The sequence below is a fragment of the Lissotriton vulgaris genome, chromosome 7 (genome assembly GCF_964263255.1).
Source record: "Lissotriton vulgaris chromosome 7, aLisVul1.2, whole genome shotgun sequence".
Classification (NCBI taxonomy): domain Eukaryota; kingdom Metazoa; phylum Chordata; class Amphibia; order Caudata; family Salamandridae; genus Lissotriton; species Lissotriton vulgaris.
Genome location: NC_141695.1, coordinates 930,482,060 through 930,499,259, shown reverse-complemented (window position 1 = coordinate 930,499,259; position 17,200 = coordinate 930,482,060). Strand labels below are relative to the sequence as shown.

Here is a 17,200-nt window from a genome sequence, read left to right as displayed (position 1 = left end):
CCCCCAAAGTGTTTGCAACAGGATATCGTTTAATGTGTTTAGCAGTCACAATTCTATTTACACACTTCGGAACAAATACAAGCCCCTATATTATGGTGACCAAATGTTCCCTGTTGTAATATCTCATGTATAACTTACTTAAGTTTTGTACCTAGTATCTCGCAGTTCATAAGTAAGAATGAGCCATAGCAATATGCGTTTCACTTGGTTTGGTGCATGTTTTTACTTTTAATCTGATCATAAAATGAGCATCTAATGGGAGGACGTTTCCTACCGAATTCCTCTTAATATAGATTACATTCCTTTGCTCATGAGGTTATATTATCTTTTTACAAAGTCGGCATGGTATACACATTTGTCTTTATCTTAGTTTTTGATTTAAATGCACATTGACTGAACACACACTACCACCTGTTGTCTTAAACACGTGTATTTCTATCAGGCAAACAGCATGCCTTACGTGATCCTACAAGACCCGTAGGAGGTTTGGTGCAGACATCCAGACTCACCCAGAGCACACCATTACCACCATGTCCACCTTTCATGTCACAGTCATTAAAGAATGTGATTTCCTTAATTTAATAGGTAATGTTTACCTATATTAACCTTTGAAAACAGAAAAACACATCTCCTTTCTCACTAGGCATAGCTCGGCCCCTTCTCATTTGCTATTAGAAATGACATGGGTCAGCATACTTTCATTTTTCGGTCTCATCTGAGACAGCGTCCTGTATCTTGCAAAACATTTTTACAGTTAAATAACGTAAAAAGGACTTAATGCCTACCCATTACTTACCCTTAGTTGGCTTCAACTCATTTTCATTTTGTTGCTTCTCATTGGTCAACACATACCGGATTCACTTTTTAGGTTTTGCCTGGCGTCCGCTGCGCAGCAGCGTTCGCGCAGGCGAAATCTTTTGTCAAGAGTATGGTGCTTTGTCACGCCTCTCACTTCCATTGGCTACCTCCATAAATGGAGGCTAGCCATTGGAAGTGAGATCTGCCTGTCATCGTTCGAGCCGACTCGTGGGCGTTTCTGAGAATTTTTCTCATCCGGCCCCTTTTGTCACGTCAGTGCGGCGGTGGGCGGGGTTTCTTTTTTTTGCTCGTCGAGGTTTGTTTTGGCGATTCCGCGGCGACCGAAGTCCAGGTGAGTTGCTTTCAGCCTCCATTCCCGTAACGTAATGCACTGCATAAAATCGGGTTGTCTCGGTTAAGATTACACTGCGAAGTCGTTTTTTTTTTAATTAACAAAAGCTCTCTCTCAAAGTCGAATGTTCCCGTCGGTCGCTTCCCCCCCTCCCGCTCTCTGTGAATAAAATCGGGTCGGCTCGGTTAAGATTACACTGCGAAGTCGTTTTTTTTTTTATTAACAAAAGCTCTCTCTTAAAGTCGAGTGTTCCCGTTGGTCGCTCCCCCCCCTCCCGCTCTCTGTGTGCCCGTTACCTTGATCATACACTGTCACTTTTATTTTCAAAAATGGTTAATGCGAGCAGCGTGACTGGGGCGAGCCTTGATGCAGGCAGGATTGGGCCCTTCGGGGTCTGCTCTCGCTGCGGCGTATTTTCATTTTTATAAAAACAGCGCGCACATCTGAAGGGCGAGCTGGCGTTTCTGGTTTCTTGAGATGCCTTGCCCATTGATCCACCGCGTTTGTGAGAAGAGCAGTAGTAGTGCCACATAACGCGAGTGGTTTGAAGAGGCGATGTCTGGGAGTGATGAAATCGGCTTTTTAAGGTTAATCCAGGGTGTCAGCTGGTTGAAGGGGTGCTCCTAGAGCGGGGGTACCTAGGCCCTCCCATTCCGGCGGGCAGCGCTCTCGGCGCAGCTCCCGCTGGACCAATTATGGCGGCGTCTGCCGCTCGCCGTGCTCGTCATTCCATGACCTCTGTAAAACACATCCCGCCGCTTCCGCCGGGCTGCCGGATTTGGGGGGATTGCAGGCTACGCTTTTAATGGGCAATAAGCATAGCATTTATTTGCAGGGGTGTCCTAGCTGATGAGCACCTTGAGAGGATGAACCCTCTCGAGAGTGTGACCGGACTAAAGGGGCGGGAGGCCCTTCAGACAGAAATAGCTTCACTCTTGAGTGAGAACTACCCCAGTACCGCGTCTGAGCTAATGCCCACCGAGGGCCAGGTTTTAGGCTTTAGTCCGAATGAACGTGGTAAAGGTTGTCCTACTGTCTCTGCCATCATGTGAAGCCCCCTCCCCACCTGAAGACCTGACCTGTTTTGCGCCCTCTGTCCCCACGTGAAGCCCCGCCCCCACCCGAGAGCAGACCTGGTCTGTTGTCCACCCTCGACCCCCATGTGAAGCCCCCACCCGAGAGCAATGCCTTGACTGCAACAAGTCCATCGGCCTCTAAGGAGAAGGGGTGAGGGTCTATTGCCCCCTGCTACGAGGAGTATTTACATATCTTCGGCGAAGATACTGCAGTGAGTGGCCAATGAACAGACGTCCTTCCGGTGTCACCAAGAGAGTGTGTGTAGTAGTCACACAAACAGGAGACTCGCCTTTTCCCACAGTGCATCAGGCTAACTCACTGGGCATCTCAGTGGGCGGAGGATTCACTGCAGAGGTCGCTGTACACTGTCGGGAATCCGCCCGGCAGGGCCTGCTCGGCGAATTATCCTCCCGAGGTAGTTACCCTTAACAGTGAGTTTCTTTATTATTCCTTGTGGTGGTCACGGCGAAGAGATAGTCCGGTCTGGTGTGGATCGTGTCACACCATCAGTCAATTACAAAACGTTTTTATTTGCTAATGAAAGACATGGGCTCAACCTCGTGCACACACAAACAAAAGTAGACATCCCTGCATTGTACCTAGGCAGGGAAAATAGCATAATCAAAAAATACTGTGGATATTAATATTAAAATAACTCCGCGCCTGTGAGTGTCGTCTTGTGGCAGTTTGGGTGGGGATAGGCAAGAGGCGAGTCTTCGTTGGGTTTAGACTAGGTTTTATTGCGTGAAATAGTCTGTCAGTACAGGTGGGGCGCACAAACAAAGGTCGAGGGGACCGGCTTCTTTCTCGGCGGGGTTTGCTGTTTCCGTCGGGCTCCCGGCGTCGGGTCGGGGTCCTCCTCCCAGGCACTGCGGGCTCCGTCGCGACCCAGGCTCCACCGAGGGGGGGAAACAGAAAACAGAGGAGGGGTGAGTATTCGGTATGTGGCTACAGCCAGCACAAAGGGGAAAGGGAGTGAGGGAAGACTGGGTGCTTTACTCTGGATACGATCAGTGAGGGGAGTGCAGGGGGACGCTTTACACTAGGGGCCAGCCGGTCGTCCTTTCCCCAACCTCAACCACCCAGTGACCAGACCCCGTACCTCTGTTAGCCACGCCCCTCCGGGGGAGTGGCTGGGCGGATCGTGGGTCCGGTGCCCTCCTGGGATCGTGGGGGTCACCTGTCTCAGCAGCCCGTCTGGGTCTTGGTAGCTTGGGTCTTCCTCCTCTCCGCTCTCCGGTGCTCCCCTGACCGCTATTCCGTCGTTCTCTCGCTCGGCGGATTCTTCCTTGGCCGTGCGGGTTGAGATGTCCCCGTGGATTCGTAGAGTCCCTCTGTACTCGCTCTCCCAGGCAATCCGCGATTCCTGTATTCTCCTCTCCTCTCCGTCTCTTCTTCTCCCCGCTCCGCACTCCACTCGAATCCTCTGCTCCACGCCGCTCCTCCACTCTGCACCTCTCTGACCACTCCTCCGGTGTATAGACACCTCTGGTCCTGGTTTCGTGCTTCTTTTAAAGGGAAGGTCAGTCCCTCCTCCTCATCACCTGCTCCGGGCCAGTTAAAGGGGCCGTGTTCTAGGTCCTCCTCATCACAGCTATACTGGACCGCCCCCGGGGCCCAATTCGTGGAGTCGGCCACCTGCGGAGAGAAGAGGGGGGGGGTCACAGAGTTTAGGTACACTCCGGGGTGAAAGGGGGAGCGGCCCCTCGGCCCGGTTACACGTCTGTAACCAGGAGCTGGTCTTTCCAGCAGCGCAGGCATCAAGAAAGGCTGACCGATTCCGTATTGTGGGCGCATATTGAGCAGTGTCGTACTGCACTCCATTTAAACTTCTTTTGAAGTGAGTGTGAGGTGTAAGGATAGTTCAAGTCCCAAAGTGTGGTGTTAGCATGTGGGTAAAATTAGAGGGTTACAATGATGGTTAGGTCTTTAAAACCTAATTCACAAAGGCGCTTAATCTGTTAAAGGTGCACATTGGACGTGATTTGAAAGCAAATACACGTTTTGGTTAAAAAAAAATACTGGATATTTACACCTGTAAACCGATTTACACACACATAACACCACAAAGGAATGAATCCGGTCCCTTGGACACCTGAAAGCGTGGAAACGTCGGTAACCGTACACTCACTTGTGAACTTGGGCGTATTCATTACCTTTCTCGTGGCATACTCAAGCCGTAGGAGAGTTGGTGATTTACTTCTGTTAGCTGGAGGAGTAAATCTCCATCCACCTTTGGGAGGCGGCTCCTTTAACATCGATAGGGGATTAGGTTCAGGGGGTTCTCCATGAGAAGAACTATTTCCCCCTTTGTCCATGTAGAGGGTTAGAAACACAAATGTGCAAACACCCTCCTGCTGAACACTTACGCATGAGTAACTTCAGGCCTAACACTTACACACAGGTGTAACTGCTTACGCACCAGAGTCCTCCTAGAATTCTTTGAAATAACTAAAATATGTGATTGTACTCCAAACGTACGTGTAAATGTACAGAGGTAGGCGCATCCGTTACTCCTGCCCACCCTGGAGTGTGAGCACAAGAGGGGTCGGAGCTTTACGCAGGCTTTGGAACCGGCTGGTTCCGATGATTTTCGAAGGTGTGCAGAGTTCAGAGGTCGTGTCCGGATGTCATATTCAGGCCTCCATTTTCTTGTTGGGTTTAGGGGTTAAAGGTTAGGATTCTAGCTAGACTTGCCATTCTTGGGTCTGGGATGGAAGAGGAGTTGGCCTAAGGGCTAGGGCGTTTGACTTCGAACATGACTCCCCCTTTTCATGATCAGCAGTTCTGGCTGTAGTGCCACATCCTTCTTTATTTTATATTGTGTGGAGGACGTTTGCATGTTGTACTGGCTTTACCTTGTTGTGTGTTGTGGAGCATGCTGCTGTGTTGTTGTACATTTAGAATAGGTTGAAAATCACTTTGTGCATTTTGTGGGGTCTCCTGCACACTTTGTGCATTTTGCATAAGGTACTGCAGTGCATTTTGTATCTTGTGATGCCAGAAGTCGAGTGTATGTTATGCCTTGTGAAGTGGGTGTCTGCTGTGTATCTGTGTGCCTTGTGAGACAGGCATTGTGAGACTTCGACCTTCATTGAGGTTGGCAATGTAAATAACAATGCCATTTATTTATAAGTAAAAAAAGGAAAAAGAAATGCCATGAGCAATGCCAATAGCTCTAACTTTTCCAAAGGCGAACCCATTGCATTGTAAATGCTTGTTCTTTGTGTGTTTGTCCATTCCGTGGAGCATAGACGAAGTACTACTTACATTCAGCATCCAGTATCCTTCTACGGGAAGCTTTATGAGGTACTTAAAAAATGTAAGATGTAGCATGCCATGAGAGAGCTAGAGGTCTACAGGTCGTTTCCCCCTCTGCGGTCCCTCTCCTTGTCCCCCCACCAAACATTGTTGCTTGCATTTGGCCCTCCCATGCCCTTCTGCATTTTGTTGTTTTTACTTTCCCTTTCTCCCTTCACCCTTCTGCCTCACCCCATGCCTGATATCTAGGCTGTATGTTTCGGACCACAATGGTGGTTTGATTTTGACTAACGTATTGTGATTCTTTTTAACTTTCGTTTTTATCATGTATAGTTTTATGATGTCTTTTAATGTTTATTGGTCTATGTGTACCTTTATTGGTTTGATATTTTAACCGAATAAAGGAATTTTACTACTTACTACATCAATATCATTAACAATCCTTTTTTTAAAATTACATCCTATAAGATTTGACACTTACTAAGTTAAAGCATACACCCATTTGACCAGACACTGTCCATAAAACATGAAAAAGATCACTCTAGATGCACCCCTCCCTCCATCGCAACAAAGAATTTTGAATTGTAGGGTTTAGACACCAAAACAAAACAGCCATACGAACAGATAATTTACTGTGCAATAAAAACAATACAGTTCCTACCTTTTACCAATATTTTTTTTCAGAAGGAACTGTTTCCTACAAGAAGAATCTGTTAAAGCTGCTGCGAGGATCTAAAAGAGATGTTTCACTTGGGTAAATACATTTATTGCAAACGGACCCTAAAAGTATAGGCTGGTTATCATGGAACGGTGAAACAACCTTTGGTAAAAAAAGAAATGTGAATGAGTACAGAGGATAACTTCGTCATTAAGCGCTGGAGTGTAAGGGGCTCATTAGGATGGCAGGCGGACCTGAGTCCGCTCGCTATCCCTGTGGTGTTTGGACTGGCTGCCAGACATGCGGCGGTCCCGCACCGCAAATTAGGATGCGACCACCACCATGGCAGTACCATTCTGCAATTTAGTATTGCGGCGGGTGCTGCTGACAGCAGCACCCGCAGCGATGTTAAAATCGCATGTCCAGCATTTCACTGCACCACATGGCAGGCACCACACGGTGCCTGACACTTGGTGCAGCGAAATGTAGGGGGGTACCATAGTTATTTCCCAAGTGCACCCCACCTCCCCCAGACACATGGCCTAATCCTCGCCAGCCTTTCCATGTCGATGCCGCCATGAAAAGGCCTTTCATTTCCCACATCCTAACATGGCGGACGGTGCCTGCTAGGCACCGCCACCATATTAGTGGCCCATCTCCGCCCGCGAGGCAACCGTTAGGATTGCCACTGGCGGCAAAGCGGCGGACGGACTTTGTGTCCACCACGATACCCACCGCCATCGTAATTTGGCGGTTGGTTAATCTCATTATGATGGCGGAACGATCCCACCGCCATCGTAATTTGGCGGTTGGTTAATCTCATTATGATGGCGGAACGATCGACATGACCGGCCCGGTGGTGGCGATCGTTCTGCCATCGTAATGAGCCTCTTAGTTCTGCTAACATTTTAATGCTTCCAGTTCACTCACTCTGCTTAGGGAAGTGATTGAAACCAAGGAAACTACCTTGAGTGATAAAACTGCAGAGAAAGGGAACAAATTGGTTCATAAGATGGCCCGATAAATCATATTAGTAATACATGTGAACCCTAAGCTGGGAGAGGGACACTTTTAGGAGGGATTCTCCTCTTTAGACCTTCCAAAAAGCTTTAATAAAATTAAATGGGTGTCATCGTTTTGCAAATAAGTCAATACAGTACGTTGTTATAGCTGTTATTTAGGGTAACATTACGCACTGAAGCCCATAAAGGATTAGCTTGCGACCAAGCTCAGTAATGTGCAAAATGTTTATATTTAGCTGAGTCAAAGCATGTAGAAGGGCTTGCTCCTTTCCTTACAACTGGCATACAGTCATGTGGACGTATTCAGACTTCAGGGGCCAGATAGCTAGACTAGGGAACTTTGGATATGGGTGTACAATTAGCCCTGTGTTTGAGATAAGTCCTTTACTGGCCAGAAGTGTGTGATGTATGTGGACTAACTTCTCTAGTTATCTGTAATGTCACGCCTCTGTTGCTCATGTAGGAGCAAAGCGTATCTTTGTCATGGGTACTTGTTGCATTTTGCAGACCACTTAAAGGAACAATAGGAGACAGTTAAACGTGCATTCAATGATCCACAGCAAAGTTGCTATAAAGTGGTGTTGTGGAAGCCTAGGAGACTTATTTTGGCATTTCTCTATGTCTTGGTGGCAGACAGATTTGTCTGTGGGGTACCCACATTTGGAAATATTTGAGAACCGTACTGGTGTTGATTTTTCTTTCGCTGACCACTAATGTTGTTAAAAATAAAATAACACACCTAGGGAAGGCCTTCAATCAATAAAAAAAACAAGCAGTACAGCAAAAAGAAAATATATAATTGTTATTTCGACTTACCAAAGCACCGGCGTGAAAAGGCTATTTTGGAGTCTAATGCTAAATGACATGAACTTTCTCTCAACTCAAGTCGATGGAAGCTAATCATATTAGAGAAATTTGTTACTTCCAGAAAATATATACAATGAACAGGTGGAAGGATCTTCTCCTGCAGAAATACCAGGACATCTATAAGGAGAAGATATCATTCCTGATTACAACACTGAGGGGCATATTTACAAGCCCCTATTGTAACAGGAATGTCACTTTTATTTAACGTTCCTGTGGCGATATGAGCTTTTTCCTTATTTATACAAGGCAGTGTTAAGACACTTAAATTAACGTAGTTTAATGCCGCCTTGTAAATAAGGCACCCTTTCATGCTATACTTAGTGAAAGTGGTGGGTAATAGGTGTTGCGGTACGCGTTCCGCTGCAACACCCATGATTCTGATGCTGCCCCATATTTAAAAGGATAGCGTACATATGGGGCAGACCCAAAATCAGAACCAAAAAAAACCCTGGTCTTAATATGGCGCAACGAGGAAAAATGCTTTATTTCTCCTCGTTTTTGCTATTTCTATATCTGCTGCATTGTGCAGCACACATAAAAACAGCAAAACGCCATGCTTAATTGTTTATGTTCAGGAAGGTGTCCCTTTCTGCACATAAACAATCATTTTAAAAATGAAGGTGACGATTCACAGAACTAATCTGAGACAAAATCCTAAACTTACTACGTTTGGTATTCACAGAAGGCATTTAGTAGCAGTAAAGTTAGTATTTTGTCTTAAGTTAGTATTTTGTCTTGTTAGTACGTTGTCTTAAGTTAAGATTTTGTCTTAAGTTAATATTTTGTCTTAAGTTAGTATTTTGTCTTAAGTTAGTATTTTGTCTTAAATTAGTATATTGTCTTAAATTAGTATTTTGTCTTAAGTTAAGATTTTGTCTTAAGACCAAAACTTAAGACAAAATCCTAAACTTACTACTTTTGCTGTTCACAAAAGGCATTTAGTAGCAGTAAAGTTAGTATTTTGAATCTATAATTCTTTTTTATAGTTTAATAAGCAATTGATCTTGTAGTAGTGCGTTGTTGAGTTTGCAGGGGAATAGGTTAAAAAGTTATTCAAATGTAATTGTTTTTTCTAATTTGTTTATGTTATTCAAATATTTTGTTGTTAATTAATTATGTAGATTTTTAATGAATTAATTCTTGTGTGAATTATGTGTTTTAGTTAAATTATTTAAGATTTTATTGATAATTGTATTTAATAATATTTCTACTATGTGTTATATATCGTTGTTGCTCATTTTATTTGTTCTATTTAAGTAGTATTTTCATGATATTACTGTTTTATTTATAATTGAATTCAGTTTTGATATTTGTGTTTCTTTTGGGGGCAGTAGGGATGAAACTGCATCTTACCTAAATGTTTTAAATATACAATTTTGTATTTACACAGTACATATTTTTTCATTTTAATATGTTTAACTTCAAATTTCCCATAGTTATTAGAGGAGGACAGATATCCAAACTATTCAGAATAGGTTGGATATCTGGCCTCCTCTACTAACTATGGAAAAATTGAAATTATACATCGATTATATCATGCTCGTAATAAAGCCTTAGAAGGAGGTGCAAGAAAAAGCTTTTAAGATTTTTTAACAATTTGAGTTGCTTGGCTGTTATAAAATCAATTTAAAAAAGCAGAAATAATACAGTGTAACTGTAAGCCTTAGGATTTACATCCCGATATTCTACCCTGTTTGAGTACAAAATCGAAAAGATATCTGGGTGTTTATTTTACGGCTCAAATTCTGAATTATATGATTTAGATTTTGCCCCACTTCTGCAAAAAGTTCATGACTTATTCTGTCGATGGAATTCTCTTCCATTAACCATATTGGGTAGGGTCACATTGATTAAAATGTCTGTCCTTCCGCTATTTAATTTCTTATTTTCCACGATTACCTGTGTCTCAACTGCCTCTTTCTTTGCTAAATGAGAGTCTACGTTTACATATTCTCTCTGGCCAAGAAGGTCCCATGAATATATGTCCAGGTTTAAGTCAGAATTACAAACAGGTTTATTTATTAATTATTTTATGAACCTAATTTATAAAGAGAATCAGATTTACTGCCCACTAACAATCGTAAATCTCCTAAACTAGTACGTTATAAGTGTATGCAGTGGTTTTTCTATAAAGTCAGGCTTTTTATAGAAGATATTCAATCCCTGTAATGAACTCATCAACTCTGGCTTCATTTCACTATCTGGGATTTGAGATTCGTCGGCAATTACACAAAAATGGGCCAAGGCTGGCTTTGGGAAAATCTCTGATTGCCTAAGGAATAATAGATGGCTTAATATAGTTGAAATGTCTTATTTAATTCCAAATGATTTCCTTCACCTTGGTCATATAACATTTTTAGTAAATTTTTGAGTAAACTCAATTTGGTTCAGATAATCGAATGGAAATGCTTAGTATATGAATTATTAGATGAGCTCAAAGTTAAGAAACCCAGGAAATGGAAAAAGCGTTTAGCTTCTATCAAGGGTATGGATCTTGTGGAGAAATCAATAACTAAATTGGGAAAACATGAGGAGATGGAAATCACAGTGAGTATGTTGCCAGTAGTCAATAATGTCAACTTGTGCACGCTAAGGGGCGCGAATTGGAGTAGGATGTTATTTTTTAAGAAATGGCTGCTTTATAGAACCCACTTTTCTTATCTAAAGTTTATTCCTACCAGTCTGGGCAGCATTCTCGTTGCCTAAACCATCGTTCAGCCAATTGGACACATATCATATCACAATGCCCCTTGATCCAGAGATTCTGGAATTACATTTTTTGCTATCTTGACGCCGAATGCCTAATTACAATAGATTTCAATATTCGGCCGATGGTGTTTGGCTATGACCCAGATCTTCATCTTTCTGACAAGGTGATCAAAATATTATATATCGCAATGGCAGTCGCTAGATCACTTTTGCTTCAGATATGGCAATCAGATCTTATACCAACTAAAAATGAATAGGTCTGGAAAATGAAGCAGGGTAAAAAAAAAACGAGTCTATTCACTGCGAATTTGGGGCGATTAAGAAGTTTGAGATGGTTTGGGCAGCCTATTTCGATTAAGATCTTAAAATTGAGCCTATATCTCAGAAGGGATTTTCAGCATGTTCGAATCCTATTTATAGTAATATTGGTATTTTTTTTTACTATACAACACTTTACATTTTATTGCTACGTAGCTATATTGATTGATATAGGATGAAATACTATTCTGGATATACTTGCTGATTTCTCTGCATATGTTTTAAGGTACCCAAAGCTCAATCAATTGTTTAGTTTGTGTTAATATTGGCAGTGGATGATATTCCAAAATATTATGTATATTATCTGCCGAATGCTGGCTTGAACGCATATATTGTCTTTCTTTTACTGATTTTAGGATGTACTGTTTTCAGGCCCACTGGTGTTATTTAATGATTTTGTATTATTCAACACGTTTAATGAATTATATGGATGTATGTACGGATAAAAAGGTTATTTTTATATGGATTTCAATAACAAATAAATCTACATTTTTTAATACATTTCAATTATTGTATGTAGTTAGGTATTTAAATGTATTTCTAAAAATGATTATGAAATGTTTTGATGAATCAGTGGCTGTATGTGAACCCTCAGAAGGGCAACACTTTCACTTTTGTTGCTGGGATTGCAATGGGAATAGTTAATCTAAGCCCTCTGAAGACAAACACTTTCCCCATTTTTTCTTAGTGTGAATATCTTGATCATGATCTTAACAAAATGCTCGCAAACACTAATGAAATACATTCAAAAGTCCTTACATCATTTCCTGTTTCATGTCACAAGCGCCCCCTGAGAATCACTTCGAATCGCTGGTTATCCTGCCACTTCTGGCAGCGGGTTTGCAGCGAGGTAGTATTTTGTCAATCACTCCCTTATATAAATCTTGAAGAAAACAAGCCGCAGCCCAATTCCTTAAGCGTGAATATTTTTATTAGTTACAGCGAAAACGCCTGATGCGTTTCAGAGCTGGCTGCTCTTTGTTCCCGGATCCATCACTTTTGCTTTCTCCATATGTAAATAGTAGTGCAATTTTCAAAAAATAAAGGTAGGACTACATGATCTTATACATCGTAATGCAACTAAGCGGCCATTTTGAAATGGTCATTTCTATTCTAAAAAATCAATCATAACATATTTTATATGCTAATTGTCTAAAGCAATTGATAATCCATTGGTTAATTTTGAGAATTTCGAATACATGATTCAATTTTAGAGCATTAAACCATAATATTTTATAATATAGACAAACTACCTCAAGATTTACATGTCCTCATATTTTTAGTTCTCCCTAAAGATTTTATATTCATGCCTCAATGGGAAATTAACTTCAAATACCCTCTGTAGTGTCCCTTTTGATATTCTGTTTGCCTCAGTGGGCTCTATTCATTCTGATCATGTTCCACAAAAAATAATCTTAATATTCAACCAATTTATCAAATCGGTCAACCAACTGCTCGAGATCGACCCAGATATAGCCAGCTCCTTTGCATTCCTCTTCTTCATATGATGATTGCCATGTCTCCTACAATGATAAAACCCAATGCATGACCAATTAAGATCAGCCCTATTGCCATTCAAAACAACATACCTGAAACTTAGAGATGCATATAAATTACAAAATTCTTCTTCTACAGATACGCTTACTCCAATCATAAAGTTTACCCTAAGTGAACAGATGACCCCTTGTCTTTATTCAAAGCTGTAGGATGCATAGTCTCATATTTTATCTAAACTGTAGACGTCACAATTCTTCGAACTCTATTCCCTCCTCTCTCAGAGATAGGGATTCTGTCAATCGCACAATATTTGAGTAACCTCACATCCTTATCATGACATTCTTTAAAGTGTTTTGCTATGGGATATTGTTTGTCTTCTCTTGTGATTGCTCTCAAATGCTCCAGAACTCGTTTCTTTACTTTGTGGATTGTGCTTTACTTTTACTAAAAACATTATGTACTCCTTTTACTGATGTACACATTTGAAAAGTGACCTGTGGATTATCACCTACATGTTTTATAAGAATATCATCAGTTCTCAAAACGTTCCAGAATTTCTCAAGGCTTTGTTTCACCTCCCATGCCTGGTTACTAAATGAGGTGATAAATCTAACTGGTTGCTCTTCAGTCTTGTCCTTAGTTTTCGGAATCAATAAATCTTCCCTTTTTACATCTCTACAGGCCTTTTTAGGTAAAAGTGTGGTTCAATCAAAGAGCAACATAAACACAATACAAGGTTTGTATGTATGTGGGGAATGCAAAGCCTGTAGGCTCAGTACCAGCTGTAACTCAATTGAACTATCGAAGAACAAAAAACCATATGTGATTACAATACATCTAACCTGTAACTCTGATTTTTGTGTATATGTGCTAACTTGTCCATGTTCATTGTATATCGGGAGCACAATCCACAAAGTAAAGAAAAGAGTTCTGGAGTATCACTACTTTATAATTCATATACAGACGCAGCACATTTTCCTATCCTTTATTTCTGACTATACTACTCCTGTTTGATAATGTGCCTAAAACCACAACTCCCAGAATGCAAATAATATAGATGAATCTATTCTGCACATAATGCTTAGACATTTAAAACATTGTAATTTTTAAAGGCATTGCTCATAGTGATTTTGAACAGTACTAAAATCTTAAACACATTTACCCACTACCAGATAAAGTTCATCTGATAAATTTGTTTTCACATCACTGCTATACACTTTTTAATCAAACTCCCATATACACCTTTCTTTCTAATCCACGTTTTTTAAATAAATAAAAAGTTATATACATACCGGTGAATTGAGTTTGTTGATTATTTTGTTGTTTTATTTCTTTCTGGATAGTGTTAACACTGTTAAGATCTGAAAAAACTAAGCTCAAGAATGGTACACCACTCTCATATAAAGCAACTATAAAATGGCAACCTCTTCAACTTTCCACTCTATGACCATGAGAAAGGCAGCAAACAAAATCATATCTTTAATTTTAGATTAGTGCATCTCCACTTGTGAATGGTTAGCATCTGTTAACACTTTCCCTCTGTTCCAAAACGAGGTTCTTGTCTCCGCATGTTTGAGATGTTTTTGTGATCATCACAGAGTCATTGCGAAACAAACAGAAGCCCATACCAATATTTAGCTTCAGTTTTTTTATTTAGATTCTGAACAAGAGTTTATTACATAGTCCTGAGTTGAAAATTAAAGTTTGCCATTACTTAAATTGTGTCATAACTCCTCAACTTAAAAAACATTCTGTCTCTTTAAGACCCTTCCCCGCATTACACTCTTAGCTCAGTGTACCTCGCAACCCAGTGAAACCAGTAGGTCACAAAATCATAGCACATTCTAGAAGGAACATGAAACTTCCAAATAAGATAGAGCAGGTGTGGTTTACTCCTCAAATTCAAAAGCATATCTATGTCAGTATTCATTTTTTTTAAACAACAGCCAATAATAGGACTTGTTGCTAAGGTATCCAACACACCTAGTTTTATTCACTCTCTTGCTGACAGCTTCCAATAAAATAAATCTTTTAAAAAAACACGCCCATTTTACCTGCTTTTCATTTGGAAAACTAGCTAATTCAGCTATAGCCATCTCCTGACTGCTATTGCTCCTTCTCTTCAAAATGCTTAGTGTGGGCCACAGCTATGTGCCCATACCAGTACTTGCACACCCCTTCACTGCTCCATATAGCCACTCACACACTCACACAGCCTGTCACACCACCCTGGGGCTGCAGGGAAGCTGTGTGGACCCCCCTGCCTTTATTTACTTTGTTTTGCCCCGTGGAGGTGGTGGGACCTGGGGCGCAGGCGGGCCTAGTGGGCCCGCCGGTTTCCTTTTTTTGAAAGTGCCCTGGGGAGGTGGCCATACCCGGGAGTTTCCTTAAGCCTTGGATGGGGCCCCCATGCACCCCTCAATTATGTTTATAATGCCCTCATGCACTCTTGATGTGGCCTACCCGGGGGCTTCCTTGCAAAAGATGCATGGGAGCCCTTACTTTATTTTTGTTTTGTTGTGCATCTGAGCATCCCCCCTATGATTTTGCTGCAAAATTTATAAAAGATTTTTTTTTAACCCTCGGCGCGGTCCCTGTGGGATCCCACACCAATTTAATGGGGTCAGGCTAGCCTTAGAATGCCCCCCTTTCTTTATTTTTTACGTTTTGTGGTGGGACTCAACTCAAGCAGAGTCCCAAGATGGTTGCCAACAATTCCTGGTTCAAGAATTGGCAGCCAATCAAATTTCAGCATGGGGACTGCTGGCTCCATGGAGGATCTGCGTCCCTACATATATATATACAAATTTGGATTTCCCTCAATATTGCCAAAACGACTAAATGGGTTTTCACGAAATCAGAAAAAGCTCTATCTGTGGACCAAAAGCTAGCTTTCTGTTAAATTTGGTGTAATGCCACCCAGCGGTCCGGGCTGTAGTCGTATCCAATGGTCCTGTGGGAATTAACATGGGCACAACATGTTTTGGAACCCCCATATTTTTGTCCCCCCCCCATTTCACAAATGACCCAAAACCTTTCAGACAAAAGCTGAAGTAGAGGGCACATTTTGGGGGATATTTCATGAAGATTAATCAATTGGCACCAAAGATATAGGCAACTGAAAATCACCTTTTTTGATAGAAATTGGGCCCTAACTATAACTACCTACTGGCGACCCCAGTAGGTAATATTTATACCTGAGTATATAGTCACTGAAAACAGCACAGGTTAAAGTAACATTATACTTAGGTAAATTTGTCAGTGACAACATTAACTTTTTGAGCTAGAAAAAAACCCCACAGAAATTCACCAATAACCATAACTTGCGCCCCTGTCATGCACTGCTCATGATCTCACATATGAAATCACTCATGGCATGTTCTATGACATAATTTATGATATGACTGATAACATCTCAAGTGACATTATTGATGACATCACCTTATAAGTCCCTGGGGACCATTAGTTTTCTAATTAAAGGGGAGAGGGGCCACACAGCCCCCCTCCCCAAGTCTTGTTATGCCATGCGGACCACATCCCCCAGAGCCAATTCTAAAAGTAATGGGAGAGGGGTACTCACCCGGAGTCTCTTTAGGCCCTGGGGATCCCATCCCCTAGAGCATATATTTTTTTAACGAGAGGAGACCCCTTTCCCCAATTGAGCAACTAGCTCTTCTGACAGCGCGGGGACACACTGACAGTGTAACCAGGCTCTATACAAACTCAGAAATAATAATAATCAGCTCTGGGGATCCCATCCCCCAGGTTACTTATTTAACCTCTCCCATGCTGGTGACGGAACCGCTACGTCACCAACACCAACATCGATCGCGCTGGTGACGGAGCGGTTCCGTCATGGCCCGCTCGGCGCGCCTGCGCTGGATGTTCCATTGAGCAGGCGGGGCCATGACGGAACTGCTCCATCACAAGCACAGCGCGCCCGAGGCTTGTGACGGAGCGGTTCCGCCACGAGCATGGGAGCGCCACACGGCCCCCCCTCGCCCTAAAGCTAAGGGGTTAAATAAAGGGAAGTAGTGCTGTGTGGCCCCCTCCCTGAGCCTGGGGACCGTATGCCCAAGGGCTCCTCTTTCAAAAAAGGGGAAGTTGGTGTGTAGGGCCCGCACTCCCTGGGCCGATTTCGGCCACAGTGACCCCATCGACCATGGCCCAGGTCGATTTTCAGGGGAGGTGGCGTGCTTCCTCCATTCCCTGCTGATTTCGGTCCTTGGGACCCTATTCCCTGGCATGAGTTTTAGGGAGAACGGGGCAGGCGACGCTCCCTAGGCCAATTTCAACCTCGGGAGCCATCCCCTGGTGCCCTCCACTGTTATCTGTTGGTGATCTGGTGACCATGCATGGCACACTCTATACTCTCACTAGGGCCGCGGGCGAAGCTAATACTGCTCCTTCTGGGTGGAGGCAATATTTTGAAAGCCCGCTCTCAGCGGGCTAAAGCATTTTCAAAGCTCCCGCCCACTGGGAGCAGACCTGGTCTTTGCTCCCAATTGATGGGAATTAAATAAATGCTCCTACCAAATGAGAGCAAACACAGGTTTCCCTACCTGTGCTGCCCCTACCCGGGGGTGGGCTCCCCGGAGCATCTGAAGGCTTGGACGGGGGCAATGCTTCCACCCTTCCCTT

General features: G+C 42.6%; 1 protein-coding gene across 2 annotated transcripts in view; it reads left to right on the top strand.

Annotated features, from left to right (window-relative positions):
• LOC147702694 (proteinase-activated receptor 3-like) overlaps positions 1-17,200 on the top strand; it is a 78,736-nt gene that overhangs the window by 33,110 nt on the left and 28,426 nt on the right. The window contains exon 2 of one of the 2 annotated variants that reach the window (XM_086931359.1): positions 6,173-6,242. The exons of the other annotated variant lie outside the window; for it this stretch is intronic. Within the exon in view, the coding sequence (XP_086787485.1) occupies positions 6,230-6,242 (13 nt within the window). The 5' untranslated portion in view covers positions 6,173-6,229. The remainder of the gene's footprint in view (positions 1-6,172; positions 6,243-17,200) is intronic. 2 annotated transcript variants of the gene reach the window in all.